Genomic DNA, 22,832 nt, shown 5'->3' with positions numbered 1-22,832 from the left:
TGGTGGAGTGTCCTGTCCTCGTTAGCCCACTACCATTCATGACTGAATACACTAAGCAGCAGAGCTTTCACGTCATCCACTGACCATGGGATTGCTTAGTTCTGTTCTTCACATGCTGTTTCTCGTGGTTTACATAGATATAAATCTGTGCTGTATTTTCAACAGGTTGACACTTTAGCTTTATGAATTCAAGTGTGACTCTTGGCATAATCTTTACTTTCCAACTGGACCAAAGTTGATCAGCTGGCTTGAGAATAATGGAAGAATGAAGGACACACTAGGTCATAAGTTTATCAGTTGCGGTTGAATAAAATCCCACTGATACTGATGGCCACATCGCTGCGTGGATGCCTAGTTTTGAGCTGCCATTTGTTCTGAATCTTTCATTTAGCCATACAACACAATGGATGGTACTGTCATGGGCCAGACCAGGCACCCTCAAAACATATTAAGAAGGTAGCCGAGATCCTAACATTTTCTATTTTAAAGGTAAATGTCTGGTGCAATTTGATTGGTCAAACTACTCGATGTTAAGAAAAACACAATTTATTCAAATATAGTTAAAATACAATGAATGCAAGAAGAACTTGAAATAACTGTATCAGAAAACTAAACAGAACAATAGATTCAATAATTGTTACTAATGAACTTTTCCAATATAGTAGCATCCCATGAACACACACCTTGGCAAAAAGGCAAATTCAGAAAACAGATTTTCTCAAATACCTGCAATATGAAGAGAAACCTCAGCTTCTAGCTTGAAACGTGGCAAATAACTTCTACTTCAAGACTCCAGCAATTTGTGCTGAATCTAAAAGTCTTTAAAAAAAAGCATAGAAACCCTAGTCTGATAGGCCTAGCCACACCCATCGAGGCTGCTTCTACTGTTCCAATTTTAAAAGAAACCCAAGGCCTCACAAGCTATTAATGTTAGCACAGACTGCTCGATATTTCTCGTTCGATCCCTCTCTTAGAAGAAGCCAGGACAAAATACACCTCTTAAAACCATAGCATTATTACAGTATGCTCAGCATGAAGACAGGACTTTGTCTTCATAAGAACCCTGGCATCTGTAGCCATCAGATTAGTATGAGTGATATTACATTAGCTTATTTTCCATCTTATATTTCTCTCAGAATCTGCTAAAGCATCTATGTGCATAAGCACTTAGCTCAATTAGTAACAGTGTGATTGAACCACTCATGGTGATGGACATTGGATTTCACCAACCAGAGTACATTCTGAGCCAGGTTTCGCTCAGTTGCTCTTCTGAAGTGGTTTACATCATAATGCCATACTGATCCATTAACTGACAGAGGGCAGTAGTTGGTATTCAGCAGGAGGATTCCCTGCCCTTGTTTGATGCCAGGAGACCTCCCAAGGTAAACTCCCCCTGATTGTACACCTCTGGTGGCTTGTCCAGCTGTGGGCAGGGTTATACAAGCAGGGATATGCATGATCTCCACTGGAGAGCAGTTGAAGGTAATTAATTAAGGAAACTAGCTTAATCAGGCTTTTCTGTTCCTGGGGCTAAGCCAACCCAGAGCATATGAACACAGGAATCCCAGTGGGGCTTTGCCCAAAGTGCTGGCAGTCAAGTGCGTAAGGGAGTTAGTGAAGAAGAATTGTTCCTTTGCTTTTTTAAAAACACTTTTATCCTGCAGGATTTGGTTCTTACTCTACTCCTTTGGCTTGAATCTTACAAATGGTTAGGATGTATTCTATTCTGAAGATTTCAAATACTGCAGGAGCTGTGGTAAGGTTGAAACAAAATATAAAAAGAAAAACAGATAATCAAATAAAATAATTAGTTAATTAAAAATACATTGAGGATAATAGGATAGGTGATGAGTTGTGGTTGCATTTGGTGGGAGCTCTTGGATGCCAGTACAACCTAGGGCAACATACCTGCAGTGAAGTGTTTGCAACTCTAGGAGCTTTGGCTCAGAATAACTGAATTTGAGGTTGCAGACAGCACAATACATCAAGGTTTGGAAAAATTGCTTAGATATTTTGTACTGTGAGGTGGTTGTACTCGTTAGGATAAGGTCCTCTGATTTGATTAGTGGTCAGGGGAAAGTAACTACAGCTGAGGCAGGTAAGAGGACCCAGAGGGCAGGAATGTAGGAGACCTATCCTTTGTGATCGTTCAACAGATTTGAGGTTCTTTCAGCTTTAGCTGAGAGGAAGGGCTACAGGATGTATGCATCAAATAGAATTCAAATTAGCACAGTCATATGAACAAATAAGCTTCTGTCCTGCCAACAATATATTTTAATCACATGCAATAGTTCAGTATCCTTTCAGAAAGTTTTTCACTAGAAACTCACCCTGCTGAATCCTTTGAAAGTGACTAGCAGCTTGTGCCAAGTTGTGAGCTCCTCTATGCTGTGAATTTATATTATTTAAAAACTCAATGTCAGCTGACCAAAACCAATTTTACTACCACTAAAGACAGAAATATCACAGTCGGGTTTAAGCCTGGGGTGGAAAGATATGGAAGTAATTGTCAATTTGGATACAACTCAAAGCTAACCGGAATGATTAGTCACCCATGACATGCTATGTCTTATCTTCTCACCATTACTCCAGTAAAGGTCTGGTGGAGGGATCAAATATTAGGCTTGGAACTGGGATAAGCCAGATCTTGATGTTTTCCTTGCAGTTACCCTAGAGTTCAGCATCACTTTAATTTAAAAAGATCACATCAGAAAATACTGTGTGTGAGAACTTGGGTGTTGAGACTTTGAGGCTTCTAGAAAGGGAAAAGTGAAAGAGGGCAAGGGTTTCAATTATGAGGTCCTTGGGAAAGATTGAGTTAAGAGGGAATTTGTATAATTGACGTCAAATGCAATAAAATAAAGGTGCAGTGGGAAGGGGTGGCAAAAGTGATTGAATATTTTTGACTTGTCAGGACCTCAAGCCGTAATAAAGTGAAAATAAGACTTCAAGAGAGATGTAGATAGTCCATGATTGTGAGACACACGTCTCAATCACTTCACCCCTTTATAAGTAAATAACCCTGTTTTAAGGTTTGTCAAGAACAGCCATTTAAAAGGCAAACTTCAACAATCTAAGCAAAGTATTTAACTTGTCTGAATATTAACATGTGGACCTGGCAACACTACATTTGCCAGCTTGAACATTATTCTCAGATCAATAAAAATATTTTCTTCTAACTTTCTTCATAGCATCGGCTGGGAACTTTATTGTGTTGCCTCATAACGGTGTCAACAGAAAAGTTGTTATCTCTTTTATGAACTATATTAATCATAAAATTAACTAGTGCTAAGAGAAATGCTTAAATAATGAGACTTCGTTACCTAGTCCAAGCCATGCTTCATCAATTGTATGAGAAGGTAATGAGGCACTCAAATAACACCTTGATGGACTATCTTGAGATGAAGTTGTGTCTTGGATAACTTAAGTAAAAAGAAAATTTTTGTCAAACCAGTTCACAGCATCCTTAAAACGCAAGTGTTAACTTATAAACTAATTACTACATACATTTCATGAAGGTAATATGAGTTTATTAATTTACTAAGAGTAAACAATTTGAGGGCTTGCATTTCACTGTAATCCTAATTTTGTCCATACAATCTCCACTGAAAATCAACATTTTAATTTTGTTGTCATTTTATCATTTCAGTTACTTACAATCAGAGTATATCATTTGCAATCGTGAAATATGATATCAACGGGTAGGAACTGTTGGAATCAGAAGACTGACATTAAAGCATAGTGTCAGCTGAGGGGCTGAACTACGCCTACTAGTTTAACACTGCCTGATTGATACAGGTACATGAAATGGCACTGGTTTCCTTTCTAACGACTCACAGCAGGGGCTACTTTACAAAACCGCTGCATGAAGCAGTCAAACGTCTTACACATTTGAAAGTCACTATCAGAAAGGTGCATTGCAAATCTTTCCATTTCCTTTTCATTTATGTTCCTCCTGAAGAACGGCCGTCAGACCAGGTTGCACCAAGTAACTTGCAGAATGTTGTGTTTAACATTTTAACCATCCATGGCAATAAATAAAACACCAGCACCCGGAGAATGCAGGGATTTGAAGCAAGGGAATGTGTAAATCATAACCTAGAGAATGCCTCTGGGTGGGACATTTGGAGTCTTAATGGTCTAATGGATTTGGTCTATAATGGCCTGGACTATTTGTCAGCACAGATATGGTGAAATTTTGCAGTATCACAATAAGAGTCATACATATATCCTTTCCAGTGGGAACGTAATAAAGGTACTTAGCTTATCAAACCGAATGTCAGAAATCTGCTTTATATAGGAAAGAACAGTAAACTGGCTTATCTGACAGATGTCACCACAGTGGTCATCACAGTTAAGAAGGAACCATCCCAGTCCTTAATATTATCTACATATCTGCTGGGAGCAGCTGAAAAGTTTTTGTCATTTAACTGTCCAGTCAAACTAAAGCATGTAGAAAGAGAGTGCCTGAGGCTCATCAAGTTGGGTCTGTATGCCTATCCACTTGGGTAGTAATGAAAGGATACACATTTCTTGAGCATTTGTCAGTTTGCAGATGTATGCTCATGAAATGCTTCTCGCAATCCAATTCACGTGTGCTTAATCAACAATATACAAACATATGATCCAGGAACAGAGGTAGTCTCTCAGACTCTTTCACTATTCAAAAAGATCATGGCTGATCTGACTGGATTCTCAAATTTGCATTCCTGTCTACTGCTGATAACCTTTCAAACCCTGGCATGATAAGAATCTAACTATCTCTATTGTAATATTATTCAAGGACTCTGCTTCAACTAATTTTTCAGGAAGAGTGTGCTTCAAACATTCATGACCCTACGAGAAATCAGGGCGACCCCTGATTTTTAAACCGTAGCTCTCAGTTTCTGACTTCCAGATTCCTCTGTAAGATGAAACAGTACAATCTTGTACAGTTGCATTTCTCCACAGAAATATACCTTATCCAACTGAAACCTTCAGCAAAGAATTAAAACTGCAGAAACAAGTTACAGGTTCAATGCCTGTATAGAAAAAATTGCAAAAAACAAAAATCTCTGGACTTTATCCAATAAAACACAGCAATCTTGGATTATCTGATACTCAAACACTAGGCAGACTTATTTTCCTGGCAAGGAACATACAGCCTATCAGCTTACAGCATGAAAAGTTACTTGGCCTGTTATGCTTGTGCAATTCCTTGCTAAAACAATTGAGAACTAACCCACACTCTCCAACTAACTGTGAAAAATAGTCTGTTATTTTCTGTTTTCATTTCTTCTTTAAAGGATGAATTGCTCCTTGCTTCAACCACTTTCTGCAACAACACATTCAACACTGTGATAAACCTCTGTGTAAAGCCATATCTCCAGAATAATCTATTTATTTTCTTACAGACAGATTAAATCATTCTTCCCCACATTGTTGATTATTCAAACAAGAGGAAGTAATTTTTTTTCCCCTATTCGAACGGGAAAAGTACCAGTATTTTATGTTTTTCCTCATAATTACAACTTTTCATTCCTGGTATCATCCTGGTTAGCTACGTATTCTTCACAGAAATTCCATGGCACAGAAGGCGGCATTTGGCCCACCATGTCTGCACAGGTTCTCCAAATAAGCATCATGAACTTGGTGCCATTATCCTGACATTTTGCCATACCCTTACATATGGGATAATTATTTAAATAAAAACAATGCCCTGTTGAATCAGTGATAATGGGAACTGCAGATGCTGGAGAATCCAAGATAATAAAATGTGAGGCTGGATGAACACAGTTGGGCCTGCTGTGTTCATCCAGCCTCACATTTTATTGCCCTGTTGAATCCCTCAATTGAACGTGCCTCCACCACACTAACAAGCAGTGCATTTCACACTCGAACCATGCATTATGTGCAAAAGTTTTTTCTCACCTTGCATTTGATTCTTTTGCAAAGCACTTTACATCTGAGTCCTCTCATTCTCGATCCTTTTACAAGCAGGAACAGTTTCTTCCCTCCCACCCATCCAGCTTCTTCATGATTTTGAAACTTCTATTAGCTTTCATCTTAGCCGCTTCTTTCCAAAGAAAACAGTTTCAACCTTGCCAATTTTATTAACGAAGTTTCTCATCCTGGAATCATTCTTGTGAACTTCTTCTACAGTCTCCAATACGTTCACATCCTTTCTGTATTGTGACAACCCCAAAACAATACGTTGGTGGCATCTAACAAATGGGGCATAGATAAGGTGAATGCATATAGTCTTTTTCCTAGGGATGGGGAATTGAAAACTAGACGGCGTAGGTTTAAAGTGAGAGGGAAAAGATTTAAGAAGGGCCTGAAGGGTAATTTCTTCATGCAGAGAGTGGTCCGTGTACGGAATGGACTGCCAGAGAACATGGTTGAGACTGGTACAATAGAAATATTTAAAAAACATTTGGTCAGGTACATGAATAGGAAGAGTTCAGAGGGATTATGGACCAAATGCAGACAATTGGAACTAGCCAAGTGGGCAACATTGTCAGCATGGTCCAATTAGGGCCAAAGGGCCTGTTTTCATGCTGCATTACTCAATGACGCTAAGTGTTCACACAAGTAGGCATCAATCGGGATGGCAGAGTAGCACAATGGTTAGCACTGCAGCCTCAGCATGCCAGGGACCGAGATTTAATTCCAGCGCTAGGTGACCGTCTGTGTGGAGTTTGCATGTTCTCCCTGTGTCTGCATGAGTTTCTTCCAGGTGTTCTGGTTTCCTCCCACAGTCCAAAGATGCGCAGGTTAAGTGTATTGATCATGCTAAATCGTCTGTAGTGCCCAGGGACTTGCATGCTAGTTGAGTTAGCCAGGGTTAGTGTTGGTTTACAGAGCAAAGGGTGGGATGCTCTTCAGAGAGTTGGTGCAGACTTGATGAGCCTCTTTCTGAACAGCATGAATTCTTTGTTCTACATTCTATATCACAATTAATAAGGCCCAGGATACAATGCTTTACTAACTGCACTCTCCACTTGTTCTGCCATCTTCAACTATGTACATTTATATCCGAGTCCAAAGTGAATTACCTCACAATTCTTTATAAAGACTGTGTATTTTTGTTTTTATTCATTTTTCAATTGCGGACTGAAACGTGAATGAAAAACTGCTTTAAAAACCAAATTGTCTGATTTGAAAGCAAGTAATTTGATACACATTGTGGACATGCTTTGTATAGCTATGGGTTACAGCAGTGTTTGCAGAGCTGAGGGGTCATGCACAGATGGAAATTTCATTGTCAAAAAGAGTTGTGGATGAGGGACCAACTACAAATAACAGAGGCCTTCAGCCAGCTAATAACCACATGATTGGTTCTCAGTTAACTGCAAAGCTAAGGGCTGCAAGCAAGATGCAGAAAAGCTATAAGATCTCCAAAAGCAGCTGCTGAAATCTGTGGCTTTTATTCGGCAAATGAGAGACATTTTTGCAAGTGAACCAGCACTCTGTATGTCTTGTAAACCAATGGAAGCATTTAGAGAAGGATGACTGAAACTGTTGTTTTGATCAGCACAAGAACCATAATAATCATCTCAACAGCAACCCTTGTGCACAGAAACCACTGAACCATTTCCCAGTTTATTCCCCTCCATCCATAATCAGTGTTTTTCCTGGTCTATGCCTATTCATGCAGGTATTGTGTAAGGGGGAAATAATAATGGGATTAGAGCTTTAATTTGATGAATTACATACTGACAGGTACAAGAAGGTTATCTAAGATTACAAAGAGATCTTGATCAATTGGATCAATGAGCTGAACAGTGGCAGATGGAGTTTACATAAATGCAAAACACTGCATTATCGTAGGACAAACAAGGACAGGACCTATGGAATTAGAAGTAGAGCTTTGGGTAGTGTTGTAGAACAGAGATCCAAGGGTTCAAGTACATAATTCATTGAAGTTTGCATCTCATTTAGATAGGATGGTTAAGAAGGTATTTAGCATGATTGCCTTCATTACTCAGAACTTTGAGTATAGGAGTTGGGATGCGATGTTAAGGTCGCGCAGGCTGCTGGTGAGGTCTCTTCTGGACTACTGTGTCTAGTTCTGGTCACCCTGTATAAGAAGGATATTATTAAGCTGGATACGGTTCAGAAGAGGTTCACCAGGGATACCTGACTGGGGCTGTTATTCTGGTCCAATCGGGGAACCCATTCTGAGAGGTCCATTTGGCTGATCATGTTACAATCACTACATCCCTGACCCTCCAACATCCTGTGCACTCTGAAAGCTAGCTCTAAGGGAGCTGGATCAGTGTCAAGGACTCTCCACATGCAAGTAAAAGGTAACTCGGTGATGGAATACCAGCTTCTGGACAGTTTTTTTCAGTGATGTCCGAAAGCCCATGCCCAGTCTAATTAGCTCTAGCCAATTTGAAATGAGTGACTGCACATTCTAGGCCACAGCATGGCCCAGAATCATGAAATTTAATGAGGGACCCAACTTAAGTTGTTTACTTAAACTGCTTTCTTTAACAGCACTGATGCTTTGCTCCTTCCAAAACTGCATACTGGAATATTTAGCACACAAAATTGGGGTCCATTTTTGAACCCAAGCTTACCCCCAGAAAGGCTTGAGGTCACAAGTGGAGCCTTGGAAATTGAGGAAGAGTCACCAGACTCAAAATATTAACTCTGTTTTTTCCTGCATAGATGCTGCCAGACATGCTGATCTTTTGCAGCAACTCTGTTTTTGTCACTGGAAGTTGGGGTTTACCGTCTAATGCGGTAGATTCAAATGCAATGAGTTGCTGTATTAAAAACAACTGATATGCTGTGTGGTGATAGATCAATAAAGTCCTCTATGGAGTCGAGCATCACATGGCACGAGAAACTCATGATAAGGAAGCTGTTGTTGATGCTATTTATGAAAGTTATCAAAATTTCATTATCTTCTCAATTAATGGCATAATCTAAACTCAACTGCATTAGTGTTCTATAATATACTGACGAAAATTCAGCAATCTCTATTTATAAACCAGTTCAATATAGCTCACTACAGGCAATGAAATGAATATAGCATATTGACAGGAGTGTTCTTGGTCACTTACTTGCTTCGGGAGGATCAGTAAATGCTCCAAAGGTCACAGGAGGGCTTCTAACACCTGTCTTGTTTTCCCATGTACCTAAACACAAATCAGCAAGATCAATTCAAGACAAAACAACAAAACAGCTGATCCTCAAATGACCAGGTTTGGAATTTTTCATTGCACTGTGATTGGAATAGAAGTGCTTATAAAAGGGCTCATTCTCCAATCAAGCATTGTCTGCTTGCAGAAATAACTCTTTATTAAATCAAGGCTGTGGCACATTCCCATTTTCCAACCAGCTCTCATCACGAGTGTCACTTGTTGTTAAGGATGTCTTATCAGGGAAAACAGCCCTTGAAAACCTGTAACATTTAATGATTCTGCATTTCAATGTACCATAGACCTAAGCAATTTAGAGGTACAATCAAATTCTTATTTGTAAACAAGCGTGCAGATTAAAATAGAAGTTGCTGGAGAAAATCAGCAGGTCTGGCAGCATTTGTGAAGAGAAAACAGAGTTAGCATTTTGTATACAGTTCTGAAGAAAGGTCACCAGATTCAAAATGTTAACTCTATTTCTGTTTCCACACATAATGCCTGACCTGATGAGTTTCTCCGGAAATTTTTCTTCTGTTTCAGATCTTCAGCATCTGTGGTTCTGTGTTTTGTTTTAAGCTTTCTGATGAGTTTTTTTTGACATAAAATCTTCTAAATACAATTATCAGAGGTTGGTTAGATCAGTTAGTTGAACAACTGGTTTGTGAAGCAGACGGATGCCAATAACGTGGATTTAATTTTCAGACTGACTGAGGTTACCATGAAGGACTCTCCTTCTCAATCTCTCCCCTCACCTGAGTTGCGGTGACCCCCAGGTTACACGACAGTGCATCTCTGTATTCCTCTCTGAGATGATGGTGACTTTTATTTATTTTACAAATAGTTTACAAAGCTCTTAATATTGTAATATTAATAAGGAAGAGTACACATGAAATCACCCAACATGTTCACTTGTAAGACACCTACATCCTGAAAACTCAATATATTAAGTGGAAATGCAAAGTCAAATTCTATAAATATTGGCCAAATCTGTCTATGTTCTTTCAGATTTTCTGTCGTAATCTCAAATAAAAAGATTACGTATCTTACTGATAATACTTACTATAAGCTATTAATCTAACAATGCAAGTCACCAGCTTCTCTTAGTATTTCTCTTCCATCTCTTCCTCTCTCACTTTTATTCCCAGCTCCTGCACAAAATTCAGTCCATGTGGTGTGAAAAGGGATTTCCAGTTTTGTGACTCGTTGACAGTGAAACAGCAGCAATAAATTAAAGATCAGGATGGTGTTTCCGTTCTTTTGTTAAGCGGTAGCAGTTGCGGGTTTGGAAGATGCTGTCAAAAGAGGCACGACAAGTACCAATGTGTGCAGTGATGGAAAAGTGAATGGATAGGGTACTTTGGCTGCATGATGTCGAGTTTCTTGTGTGTTGTCAAAACCGCACTCAACCAGGCAAGTGGGCAGTAATCCATTACATTACAGGCTCGTACGTTGTAGATAGTGGACAGCCTATGTTGAATTGGGAGTGAGTGTGTCACGGAATGTATGAGTGGTTAGCAGGCTGCTTGACACACAGGCACAAAAGTCCTATTTTATGGGTGACTTCATTACATAAGGCAGATATAAAGTACATAAAAGGTGAAAAATCTTATAAAGTGAGACAAGGTAAGCTTACACTATCAAAAGACATTGACCTCCTCAAAGGCGTAGGGATGTTAAGAGGTGCATTTCTCTTATTTTAAAATGATGTAAGTTTAAACTTTGTATTTTCATCCTTTTGCTTTTTGTGTTGTATAACTGTAATAAAACATACACACTGTAGAAAGCACCCTCCAGTTCTGAGTACCAAAGATCAAATCTAATATTAAGTCAGTTACAGGAATGTCTGACGGTACCAGATCATAACTGTGGCATCTCTTGTTCTTCCCTGTCATGACTTATCAATTTTGGCAGGTGCAATCCCACAAACACTTAACATGGGTTAGGTAAGTTTCTCATCAGTGAATGAAATTTTCCTATTTGTAGCTAAAGTGTTTTGTTGCGGGGCATTCATGGTGTCCAGTCTGCTATGCAATGTGACTCTTCTCTGGCAATTTGCCATTCTTCTCCACATTTATTATGCAATTGGACTCTCAGGCTTCTTGCAGCCAGAGACACTGAGCCACATGCCAAAGCCTGGACCTTTGTGGATTTTCACACATCTGGCAACATATTTAAAGTCCGGCTGCACAATGCTCAAATGCTACATGCCAGGGACTACCTCTTACACAATGGTATTTGAGCTTCTATACTCCTATATGGCTAAGAAGGAAATCACACAATTCACAGAAAGGGACTTGGAGGTGTTGGTGAACAGGGTGGCAGAGAGGAAGGCAAAGACTTTCGCTCTCAACACTTCCATGTGTTTCACTGTGGATAGTTTTTTTCTGCCTGTAGTCAAACTTGGGGCAATTTGGAGACTACTCATCCTTAATCACTTGAGCTCCTAATCCTCAGTACAAGGAGGATTTTTTCCACATCAGTTTAGCCCATGTGTTTGAGTTATTGTTTTAATCCACTGCTTCATTCATTCCTTGGCTTTTACTGCATTTGTAAATAATTCTAAGAATACTGACCTATATTAGCGAAGATGTCCTGCTCAGCAGAATCTGCAGTGTCCCAGTCAATTCCACTACTACTCAAGTCCTTGGTTGTCACTCCCCAACCTGAGGTAGTCATTGGTCTGTCTGAGGGTCCCCATGCCACAGAGCTTGCATCTCCTCCCCCCGTGAATTGCCACGTGACGGCTTTGTCAGTGGCCTCATTCCAGCTGGAAACTGTATCAGCTAATGAATCAGATGAAGCCTTCCATGCAGTGGTCTCTAGAAAACAGTGATAAAATAACAGTTGGCTAAATATCATTTGCAATATTTTAGAAACAATTTCAATTAATTATAAAACAAATTGTCTAGTTTAAAGGGCAGATGTATAATTATGAAAGATATCCTGTTTATGCAGTGGATATCAAAAATGTGAATCAGTCAATTTGAGGCCAATGTTCAAACATTCTAGACTAACCTGAAACGACACAGCCACAAATTTTTCATCATTCTGGGCACTATTTTGACCAATTCTTTTTAGGAAAATTTCCTGAAAATCCTTTTTGCAGGGTAATATAAGTATTCTTAGAAAAATGCCTAAGCGTCTTAGAAAACTGCAAATCTGTTACAGGCTTGTGCCTTTGCTCCTAATCTTCCCGGCGAGTGCAAATCTCACAACACACATTTGCCCAATGTTGTTTAGCGCACTTGCCTTCATTGCTCACAATTCTGAATATAGGAGCTAGAATGGGATGTTGAGGTTGCACAAGACATGATGAGGTCTCTTCAGGAATACTGTGTCCAGTTCTGGTTGCCCTGTTGTAGGAAGGATATTATGAAGCTGGAGAGGGTTCAGAAAAGAAAGCTTTACCAGGAACTTGCCAGGAATGGAGGGTCTCAGTTATAAGGACAGCCTGGATAGGCTTTTTGACAGCAGCATAGAAGAGTGAGTGATAGAGGTTTATAAAATCATGAGGAGCATAGATAAGGTGAATTGCAGGCATCTTTTTCCTAACGTGGGGGGATTTCAAGATAATGGGGCATATTTTTAAGGTGAGGAGAGAAAGATTTAAAAAAGAGAAAAGGAGCAATTTTTTTAAACACGCAGAGTGGTTCGTGTGTGGAATGAACCTCCAGAGTAAGTGGTGGATGCAGGTACAGTTACAATATTTAAAAGGCATTTAGATAAATACATGAATAAGAAATTTTTGGAACTACATGGGTTGAGTTTGGGCAAGTGGGACTAGTTTAGTTTGGGATTATGGTTGGCATGGACTGTTTGGACCAAAGGGTGTGTTTCTGTGCTGTACAACTGCTTATTTTCTGCTTCCTGGCCATTAAATAAAAGCATCTTGGATTAATGCGTTTTATCATATCAGGTTATGGAGCACAAAAAATTGTGAATTTTTACTATCAAAAGCAGAAAAACCAGGGCAGTGTAGTTATGAGTACTTAATTTTTCAAGCCAACTTACACAATTTTCACCAGGTTCTAAAAAAACGTTCTGATGAACGTACGTGTGTTTGGGTAGGGGTTGACTAACCCAGCTGACGTTTTTGAGGATATCAGATCGAGGACAAGGGAATGTCCTTCCTGAGGGCAACTAGGAATGTGCAACAATTACCCTAGCCTCATCAAGCTCGCAATACTCACATCACATGAAAAGAAACAAGAGTGGTGTTTATTTGCAGATATGGAAAGCATCTGATACCCTAGTTAATATTAAAACTGAATGTAACATGGTGTGATAAGTAGTTGTAGGATATAGAGAATAGGGATAAAGGGAATGTATGGTGATTTGCAGAATGTGAGAAGTGTTGTTTCCCAACATACACACGGGGCCTCAGCTTTATACATATGTAAACACTCCTGTATGTCTCAAGCCATGATTATTCCTTTAACGAGTCATTGATAGTTATAGATCCAAGTTTTCAGACAGCATTAAATTCGGAGGTCCAAAACGCTTTGTTGAAAATTACAAAGTGCAATCACTACATGCTTCTCACACAATTCAGGGAAATGTATGATTCTTATCCCAAAAGACCCATTGAGATGTTCCAGATTGAAACTGATAGCATTTCTCTACAATAAAAGTCGAAGGGGCATGGATCAAATGCAGATAAATGGACTGGAGGTATGGATTACCTAGTGACAATTTCCTGTTTCTTCCCTTATCCTCTGGCACACTATTTTTATCCTAATATTCATCCAATACAATTATCCAATCCTGAATGCCTCAACTGCCTCCACCACATTTCCAGACAGTGCACATCCATATCCTAGCTACTCACTGAGTAAAAAGTTTTATTTTCACATCATTGTTACACTGCTTGCACATCAGTTTAAATCTATGCTCTTTTGCTGCTGTTCCTTTTATGTGTGGAAAAAGCTTCCCCCTACCTACTCTAAGATAACAAAGTGTAGAGCTGGATGAACACAGCAGGCCAAAGAACATCTTAGGAGCACATAGCTGACATTTTGGGCCTAGGCCCCTCATCTGCAGTTCTCATTATCTCTCTCCCTACCCAATCTATCCAGCTGTTTGTTTGAAAATTCCATGAAATTTCCTCTTAGCCTTCTTCACTCCAAGGTGATTAGTCCCAACATCTTCAATCTATCCTGATAAATCAACTCTTTTCATCCTGGAACCATTCTTGTAAATCGCTTCTGCAATGTCTCCAACGTATTCACATCTTTCCTATAATGTGGCGCCTACAACTGTACACAATATGCCAGCCGAGGTCTAACGAGTGTGTCATACAAGTTCAACATTGCCTTATGCGCTCTTGTATTCAGTGCCCCTGTTATTAAAAACCAAGGACACTGTATGCATTATTAACTTCTCTCCACCCGTCCTGTCACCTTTAATTATCTGTGACCCAGTTTTCTCTGTTCCTACATCCTCTTTTGAATTTTACTCCTATTTAAAATGCTCTTCCTATCAAAGTGCATCACGTCACACTTTCCTGTATCAAGCATCATCTGCTTTGGCTTTGAAACCTACCGAATGTCTGTAATATTGTTGAATAAAAATTAAGAAAGCACAATATTACAGATGTTAAGAGGCCAGAAATAAAACTGGAAATGCTCAGCAGGTTTGTCAGTATAGAACATAGAGCACAGAACATAGAACAATACAGCGCAGAACAGGCCCTTCGGCCCTCGGTGTTGTGCCAACCTGTGAACTAATCTAAGCCCATCCCATTACACTATCCCATCATCATCATCATCCATATGCTTATCCAAGGACTGTTTAAATCCCCCTAATGTGGCTGTGTTAACTACATTGGCAGGTGGGGCGTTCCACGCCCTTACCACTCTCCGAGTGAAGAACCTGCCTCTGACATCTGTTTTAAATCTGTCACCCCTCAATTTGCAGCTATGCCCCCTCGTAAAGCTGACGTCATCATCCTTGGAACAAGACTCTCACTGTCCACCCTATCTAATCCTCTGGTCATCTTGAATGTCTCTATTAAATCCCCTCTTGGCCTTCTTCTCTCCAATGAGAACAGACCCAAGTCCCTCAGCCTTTCTTCATAAGTCTTTCGCTCCAGACCAGGCAACATCCTGGTAAATCTCCTCTGCACCTTTTCCAATGCTTCCACATCCTTCCTGCAATGGGGCGACCAGAACTGCACGCAATATTCCAAGTGTCTGTGAAGAGTTACAAAATTAATATAACTATCTGTCCATTTCACCAATTTACCAATTTTTTTGGAGATCCTCAGGAGATTGAAATGGCAGTAAAAGGCTCAAGCGATTGAATGGCTTTCTCCTGATTTTGTATTTATGTGAATGGAAATCTGCATGCAACTGCATGACTGATTTTACATAATAACAGCAGTCAATACTTGGTCGTATTTAGTTAATAGCTGTAGTATGTAACCTCACTTCCTGTTAACTGAGGTATACAACAGCATTTCATGGATTATATTTCTTCCGCTCCTTTTTCTTGACATCCAGCAACTGAGACAGAATGAAAGCACATAGGTTATCTTATGCCATATCTACAATTGCTCGGTAATCCAGAGAATCAAGGTCAATCAGAACAATTTATGGTCAACACTGCCATTCGTAATGCCTCCCGTTAGGATGTGCCAGCAGCAACAAATTTGAATATTAAAAATTGACTGCAAAAGATAAGTACCTGTTAAAACTTCCTGTGAAACAAAGTTAGATATCAGTTCAAAGAGGATGATGTCTCTGGCTGCTATTATCAATCATGTAAACACAGTAAACCATGATTTTCTCATGCAGCTATTCTTATCTCTGCTCAGCCTTCAAACTCATCACTGCTGTCAAAATTTGCTGTGGAACAAAACCTCATTTCCCCTTCCACCAGAAGTGAGTTACTAGGCCTTCAAGCATGATAACATCTAAAAATGCATTTTCAATTAAAGATATGTGAAGTGATGATAACTGGCCAGCTCATCCTCCCAGGAGAATTAAAGGTCTTGAGAAAAAGATCCAAAATATTATATATCAATTCAACAATGTAGTCAGTCTGTATTAATCTCAATTTCCAGATGTTATGTCAAACAGTAGCATTCTTCTTGCACATTAACCCTTCACATACATGGCATTGCATTAAATTTTTATACGATTCTTAGTTCTTTTCTAGTTAGCCTTTAGGGAAGGAGTTTATTCTCTAGCTCCTTGACAACATTACCTTATAAAAGAAATTGCTGACAAGCACGAGGCGTGGCTAATAGTGACACCCAATTTTACTATATATGTACTGGTCAGAGTAGAAATTGTCATAAATACATCATACAATTTACAAATGCAGTGCATGTGTGTACTTTTATACAATCATCTACCATTATTCAGTAACTGAGGTAGTAAAGTACTCATAGCAACCCAATAATACTCAAAAAGGTCACTGCCCTGGAACACTATCTCTTATTAACTCTCTTCAGACATTCTGTCAAACTTGCTCCGTATTTCAAATTATATTTTAGATTCTTACATATTTAGTATTTTTACTTTCTATTTTTAATCTTACCATTTTACAGACAATTGGCAAATGTCAAAGTAAAGGGAAACTAGATCTAATTTGAAAGGAAATGAACAGAGTCTACATCAAAAAGAGCAGTGATACTGGGTGTGGTTCACTTCACCTAGCCAGATAAAATTCTTCTTGAGAGGAAAAGAGGCAATCAAACTATTAAAATGTTAACAACGCTTAAGGAAGTTGGATTTGTTTTCGTTGGATAAGAAAAGTACTTAAGGAAATTTATTTGGGATTAAAGTTAAGGGAGAAAGTAAAGTTGAGATTGTTGTTTGACCATCACTGTGACATGCCCCACTAGAATTACCCAGTATTTCTTCTGTTGGCCTGGTGTGGTTATTTCTGTAGGTAGTGCTGGCTGCAACAACAGCTCATGTTACAAGGCATTTCAGTAGATAATCACTGAACAGAATTCAAAGACAAACTGAAATAGGAAGAAGACATGTGGAGTCTTCCATTGCATTCTTGACTTGTGCCTTGGAGATGGTGAACAAGTTTTGGGAAATCAAGTGGTGAGTTACTCACTGCAGTATTCCTAGCATCTGAATTGCTATTTGATGATAGTGCTTGATCACGTCATTGATGTCACCTTCCATCACTTTACTAATGACAAACAGTAGACTGATGGAGAGATAATTGGCTAAATAGGATTTGTCATGCATCATGAGACAGGACAAATCTTGGCCATTTCCACATTGTCGGGTAAATGCCAGTGTTATAGCTGTACTGGAACAATGTGATTGTGGGAGCAGCAGGTTCTGGAACACACATCTTCAGTTTTATTGCTGGAATGTTGATCTGAGATTGAAAATAAAAACTGGACATGCTGGACAAGCTCAGCAAATTTAGCAGCACTGGCGTAGAAGATGCTAGTTAGGCTGCAGCTAGAGTACTACAGACAGTTCTGCTTATTGTATGACAGGAAAAATATGATTACACCAGAGAAGGTACAAAAAGAAACTTGTAAAGATGTTGCTAGGAATGGGGAACTTTAGCAACGAGGGAAGATTTGATAGGCTTGGATGGTTTACTGAGGAACAATGAGGCTTAGCAAAGATGTAATTGAGGTATATAAAGATATAACTCAATAGACTGGACAGAAAGCATCTACTTCCTTTACAAGACAGATCAGTGCCATGGGATATACGTTTAAAGCAATTGGTACGTGGATTAGTGAGAAATTGATGAGAATTCTTTTTCACTGAGCAACTGGCGGGAGTCTGAAACTCACTACCATTCAGATCTGCGGAGATAGAAACTCCCAAAATATTTGGAAATGCACTCATACTATCAAAACTGGCAAGGTTATGCACCAAGAATCGGCAGGTGGGTATGGAACATGAGACCATGATTGATCTAACTTCACATAACCTTCTTACAACTCACTTATATCCCATATCGCCTAACATCATTATCTAACAGAATTCCAGCTCAGTATTAAAAGTGACAGCATGCCCACCTGTACATCGGAATATACGTTAGCAGGCCATTCAATCTGTCAAGCCTGCTCCAACATTGCAATGACATCATGGCTGATCTGTGGCCTAACTCCATTTACTTGCCTTTGACTCATATCTCTCAATATCTTTGCTTAACAAAATACTTACCAATCTCAGATTTAAAATTAACAACTGATTCAGTATTCACTGTCATTTGTGGAAGATATTTGGGAGCAACTGGTTTACACAGAAGTCAAGAGGTCAACTTCCTTCACCATGTGCATTACAGCTTTTTGCAACTTAAAACAACTATAGAAAGCACCATTACACAAAGCAAAGGACAAAACAAAAATTAAACAATAACTAACTTACAGGTATCTTTGACTGGGTTGGTTGGGGGGGTAGACATCCAGACCCTCCTGCTGCTGAATACATGTTCAACTGTGCAAGGTTAAGAACAGGCACAAAAAGCAAAAAATTCACATCCAGCAATATTTGTAGAGGTTTCAAGGATGTTTATACCAGCAGATAATGAATGCTGCATTATAGGGGAGAGACCGCAAGTGCAAGGAACCTTTTTTTTTAAAAACTATTGAGTTTATCATAGTTTGCATGGCTTACCAATGCAAGGATAAGCTTGTGCAATGACACTGTTCAACTGCTGGTGACAGGATTTCGTTAATACGATGGCATATAAACACAACATGATTCAACACTGGCCAGTGCTTTGTGTCACAAATAAATAATGCTATTTACAATGCAGAAAGCATTTTAAATTAAAATAAATATAACCACAAATAAAGATACTGTACACAGAGCATAACGTCACTATAAATCCATAATTTACATTGTACTTCACATGACAATTATCTCCAAAACTGTAGCTAAAATGGAGCATGAAGTTACAATACATTCTCTGATTCCGTGGAATTCTGCCTCTATTCCTGCTTCACTATGCCACTAAACAGGCTTCATTTCCAAACCCCAACAATCAAAATCTTGCCGGCACCAGAATCAGAAGCTTTGCCCGCTTTCTGTTGAGGACAAGATCGCGTCACAAAAATGACCCTGTCTCCAGAATCCCATTTCCTCAGCCAAAATATAGATCCTCATCATGACAGTGAGGCTGTATGTATTTTTCAGCACAGTAAAATCAAAGTGCTGCAGATGCTGGAAATCTGAAACAAAAACAGAAATTGCTGAAGAAATTCAGCAGGTTTGGAAGCACTGTTCAGAAAAGTCTTATCAGATTTGAAATGCTACATCTGTTACTCTCTCTACAGATGCTAGCAGACCTGCTGAATTTCTCCAATATTTTCTGTTTATATTTCAGCACAGGAATTGGCACTGCCAAAATCATCTACTTTATTTTAAACCTTATCTGCGGTGAAAGGTTCTTCTGTGAAGACTTTCAATCAAACATCTTGATAAAAAGCCTTTACGATGATAGGCATGTTCCATTAACATAATGCAGCCAAAATGTTATTGGTTACCAGTGACCTCATTCACAATTCCATTCATTAAGGTGGATCACAAGCCAACGATGAGATTTGAAACTTGTTCTGGTTTAGTTTTATCATTTTAATAAACTGGGTTATGTACAGTCAGTGCAAAAAGTTGATATAACTCTGGGGCCACTCAGAGGAAATTCTAGTAAGGACAAGTTTTATTCCAAAACATATCAGAGAGGACAGACCAATCTTATTCCCAGAAGTATTCACCCTTCAGTGGTGTTTGAGGGCATTATCTGCAAGTGCTTACAATAGAGAAACATAATATAAAATTCTGCAGGTGGACAGCTCCTGAAAGTAGAAGACAGACTAATGTTTTGGGTAAAATTCCATGTTGCATGGGTTGAAATGGTAAGTATTAATTGTAGATGAAGAAAAATCTCAACTGAAAGGCTGGCTTGTCTTTCTCTTTCAGGTACTGACTGAACGCTGGGCCTCCCTTATTCCCTTTGATTCAGATTCCTACTATCAATTTGTATATCTTAAAGGTTTTGCCCTGTCTTAAAGATAACTTTTTACTATCTATTAATGCATTCTTTTATGGCTAATTTATACTGTTCTAGAGCTTGACAAAAACATGCTAACATCCAGCTCAACACTATTATTGATATCAAACTGTTGACCTCTAAATGTAACTGTCTGTAGAACTGTGCAAACACTGCATGTATTAGGCTAGAGGATTCTATTCCAATCAATCAGTTTCAATCCAGATCAGAATACAAGACATGACAACTGTAGCTATCTATTACAGTATCATCAGTCCACACAGTCACAGTTTTAAGATTTCAAGTACAGTCAAATACATCAGCTGTAAAATAGCTGAATAATTCTGCAAAATATCCAGAACAACGTATTTCTTAGGCATGCCTTAGTTTTTAATTTCAAACCTATATATTTTCATTATTTCTACCAATTTAGTGGCTTAACTGATTCTCACGTTAAATTTTATGCAGGCCCTTGCAATCGAATTCCTAACCATTACTTTCTAACTACTGGTTTTCATTCAAAAGGCATTTAGTTCAGTCCAATGTGTTTTTTGCTGAGAAGTTATGTTTTAGTAACAGGAAAAATAGAGTTAGTTATGAGAAAAAATGTTACATCTTACTTCTGGTTGGTGCTGTACTAGTTATAGCATCTGTGGCCTACAAGGTTATTTCAGCAAATAGACGTTACCAAAACTCCAAGGTTGAACTCTGGTTCTCCCAATACTCCCGTTTTGCCATCAGAAATGTATTTTCTTGTGAAATTCGTGTCCTGTACTTGCCAAATTTGTATTTATATAATAACTTTACTGCAGAAGAGTATCCCAGAGTACTCCACAGAGTCAGAGGGAGATGTGGACGTAGTCGTAATATCTCTGGGCTAATAATCTAGAAGACAAGAGTAATGCACCTGGGTCCCAGAAACTTGAAATTTAAATTAAGGGTGGAAGGGTGGTTCAGTGGTTAGCACTACTGTGTTACAGTACCAGAGATGCAGGTTTAATTCTAACCTTGGGTGACTATCTGTGTGGAGTTTGCACATTCTCCCCGTGTCAGTTTTCTCCAGGTGCGCTGGTTTCCTCCCACAGTCCAAAAATGTGAAGGTTAGGTGAATTAGCCATGTGATATACAGAGTTACAGGCATAGTGTAGAGATGTGAGTCTGGGTGGGATGCTGTTTGGAGAGTTGGTGTGGGCTTGTTGGGCTGAATGGGCTGTTTCCACATTGTAGAGATTCTATGGAAAATCTGGAAATGAAAGCTAATTCATGAAACAACTGCAAAATCATATTTAGTTCACCAATGCCCTTTACGGAAAGAAATTTGCCTTCTGTACTCAGTCTGCTCCTTGCCAAACATTGTGGTTGATCCTTAACCTTGCTCTGCAATAGACTAATAAAACACTCAGATGGTAGGCAATTACAGATGGGAAACAAATGTGGCTTTGTCAGGAACACCCACTTCCCAGCAAAGAAGATAAAAATTAAGAGTTAAAAGAAATGGACAATGAGGAGTGTTTTAGGAAAGGCCTTAAAAAGGCATTCAGAGGTGGAGAATGTGCGCTTAGGAAAGGTGAACTGGCACACAGATGGTTGAAGGAAAGGGATTCCATAATTGCACTGATTGAGGGGAATAGAATTCATTGATTGACAGGGGATTTGTCCTGGAGGAAGTTGCAGACATAGTGAGGGAAAAACAATGAAGGAATTTGAAAACATGTATGTATAAATTTAATACTTAAAGTGATGGAGGACTCACATCAATGGGATTCAAAGTCAACATGAGCAAGCACGATTGATCTCAGGGTGAAGGTCATAATGTTAGAAGCTGAAGTTGACAGCTTGTGATAATGAGTATGTGGGGATTGGAAGCTCGGATTGTTTTCAAATATATTCAGCCTGACATTGTGATTTTAGGAAAGATGAAGCATTATTGGCAATTGTACCAGTACTAACAGCCTAACACACCATCCTGACTTGGAAATATATTTTCATTCCATCAGTATCTGGGTCAAAATCCTGGAACTCCATCCTTCACAGCATTGTGTATGTACCTACATCAAACGAACTGCTGCAGTTCAAGAAAGCAGCTCACCACCACCTTCTCAAAGGCAATTGTAGATGGGCAATAAATACTGGGCCAGTCAACGATGTCCACATCCTGACAGTGAATCAGAAAAGTAGACCACATAGCCCCTTGACCTTACTCTGCCATTCAATATGTCCATCGCTGACTTTTTGCCTTAACTCTACTTTCTCATGCACTCCCCATGATATTTAATTTCCTGAGAGATCAAAACTGTAAGTATTTCAGCCTTAAAAATACTTAATGATGGAGTATTCACAAGGTCTTAAAAAGGTACCAAGTCTGAGGTTGCGAGTGAAGACAATCCCTTTCATCTTTCCACTATTTAGTTGGAGTGAAATGAAGCTTCTCAATATGCACCTTGCAAATTTATATCTTATTAAAACATGTGCGAGGAAGGGAGTGAGCCGAATTTGCAGCATTGCAATGGATTTAGAAGCAGAAGTAGTAAAAGTAATGTTCAAAGGAAAGGTTACAGGACCAGGTTAAATACTATCAAAGGACTGAATTTCAGTACAGTTTTCCTCATTACTCACTGTAAATTCAGCAAAATATCCGCTGAAGACCTGATGATACAGCATAACCAATATCCTGCTGAAGGATGAGTAGGAAAACACCAAACGTACTCAATAATT

The 22,832-nt window shown here is 39.0% G+C and overlaps 1 protein-coding gene across 2 annotated transcripts in view; it reads right to left on the bottom strand.

Annotated features, from left to right (window-relative positions):
• LOC125452929 (protein LYRIC-like) overlaps positions 1 to 22,832 on the bottom strand; it is an 87,748-nt gene that overhangs the window by 25,189 nt on the left and 39,727 nt on the right. For both annotated transcript variants that reach the window (XM_059645649.1, XM_059645648.1), the window contains exons 5-7: positions 11,708 to 11,953; positions 9,057 to 9,131; positions 3,324 to 3,422 (exon numbers count right to left, since the gene is read on the bottom strand). In XM_059645649.1, the coding sequence (XP_059501632.1) occupies positions 3,324 to 3,422; positions 9,057 to 9,131; positions 11,708 to 11,953 (420 nt within the window). The remainder of the gene's footprint in view (positions 1 to 3,323; positions 3,423 to 9,056; positions 9,132 to 11,707; positions 11,954 to 22,832) is intronic.

The sequence above is a fragment of the Stegostoma tigrinum genome, chromosome 4 (assembly GCF_030684315.1).
Source record: "Stegostoma tigrinum isolate sSteTig4 chromosome 4, sSteTig4.hap1, whole genome shotgun sequence".
In the NCBI taxonomy this organism is placed as follows: Eukaryota; Metazoa; Chordata; class Chondrichthyes; order Orectolobiformes; family Stegostomatidae; genus Stegostoma; species Stegostoma tigrinum.
The sequence above is the reverse complement of the archived record's forward strand: the minus strand, read 5'-3'. Positions and strand labels throughout refer to the sequence as shown.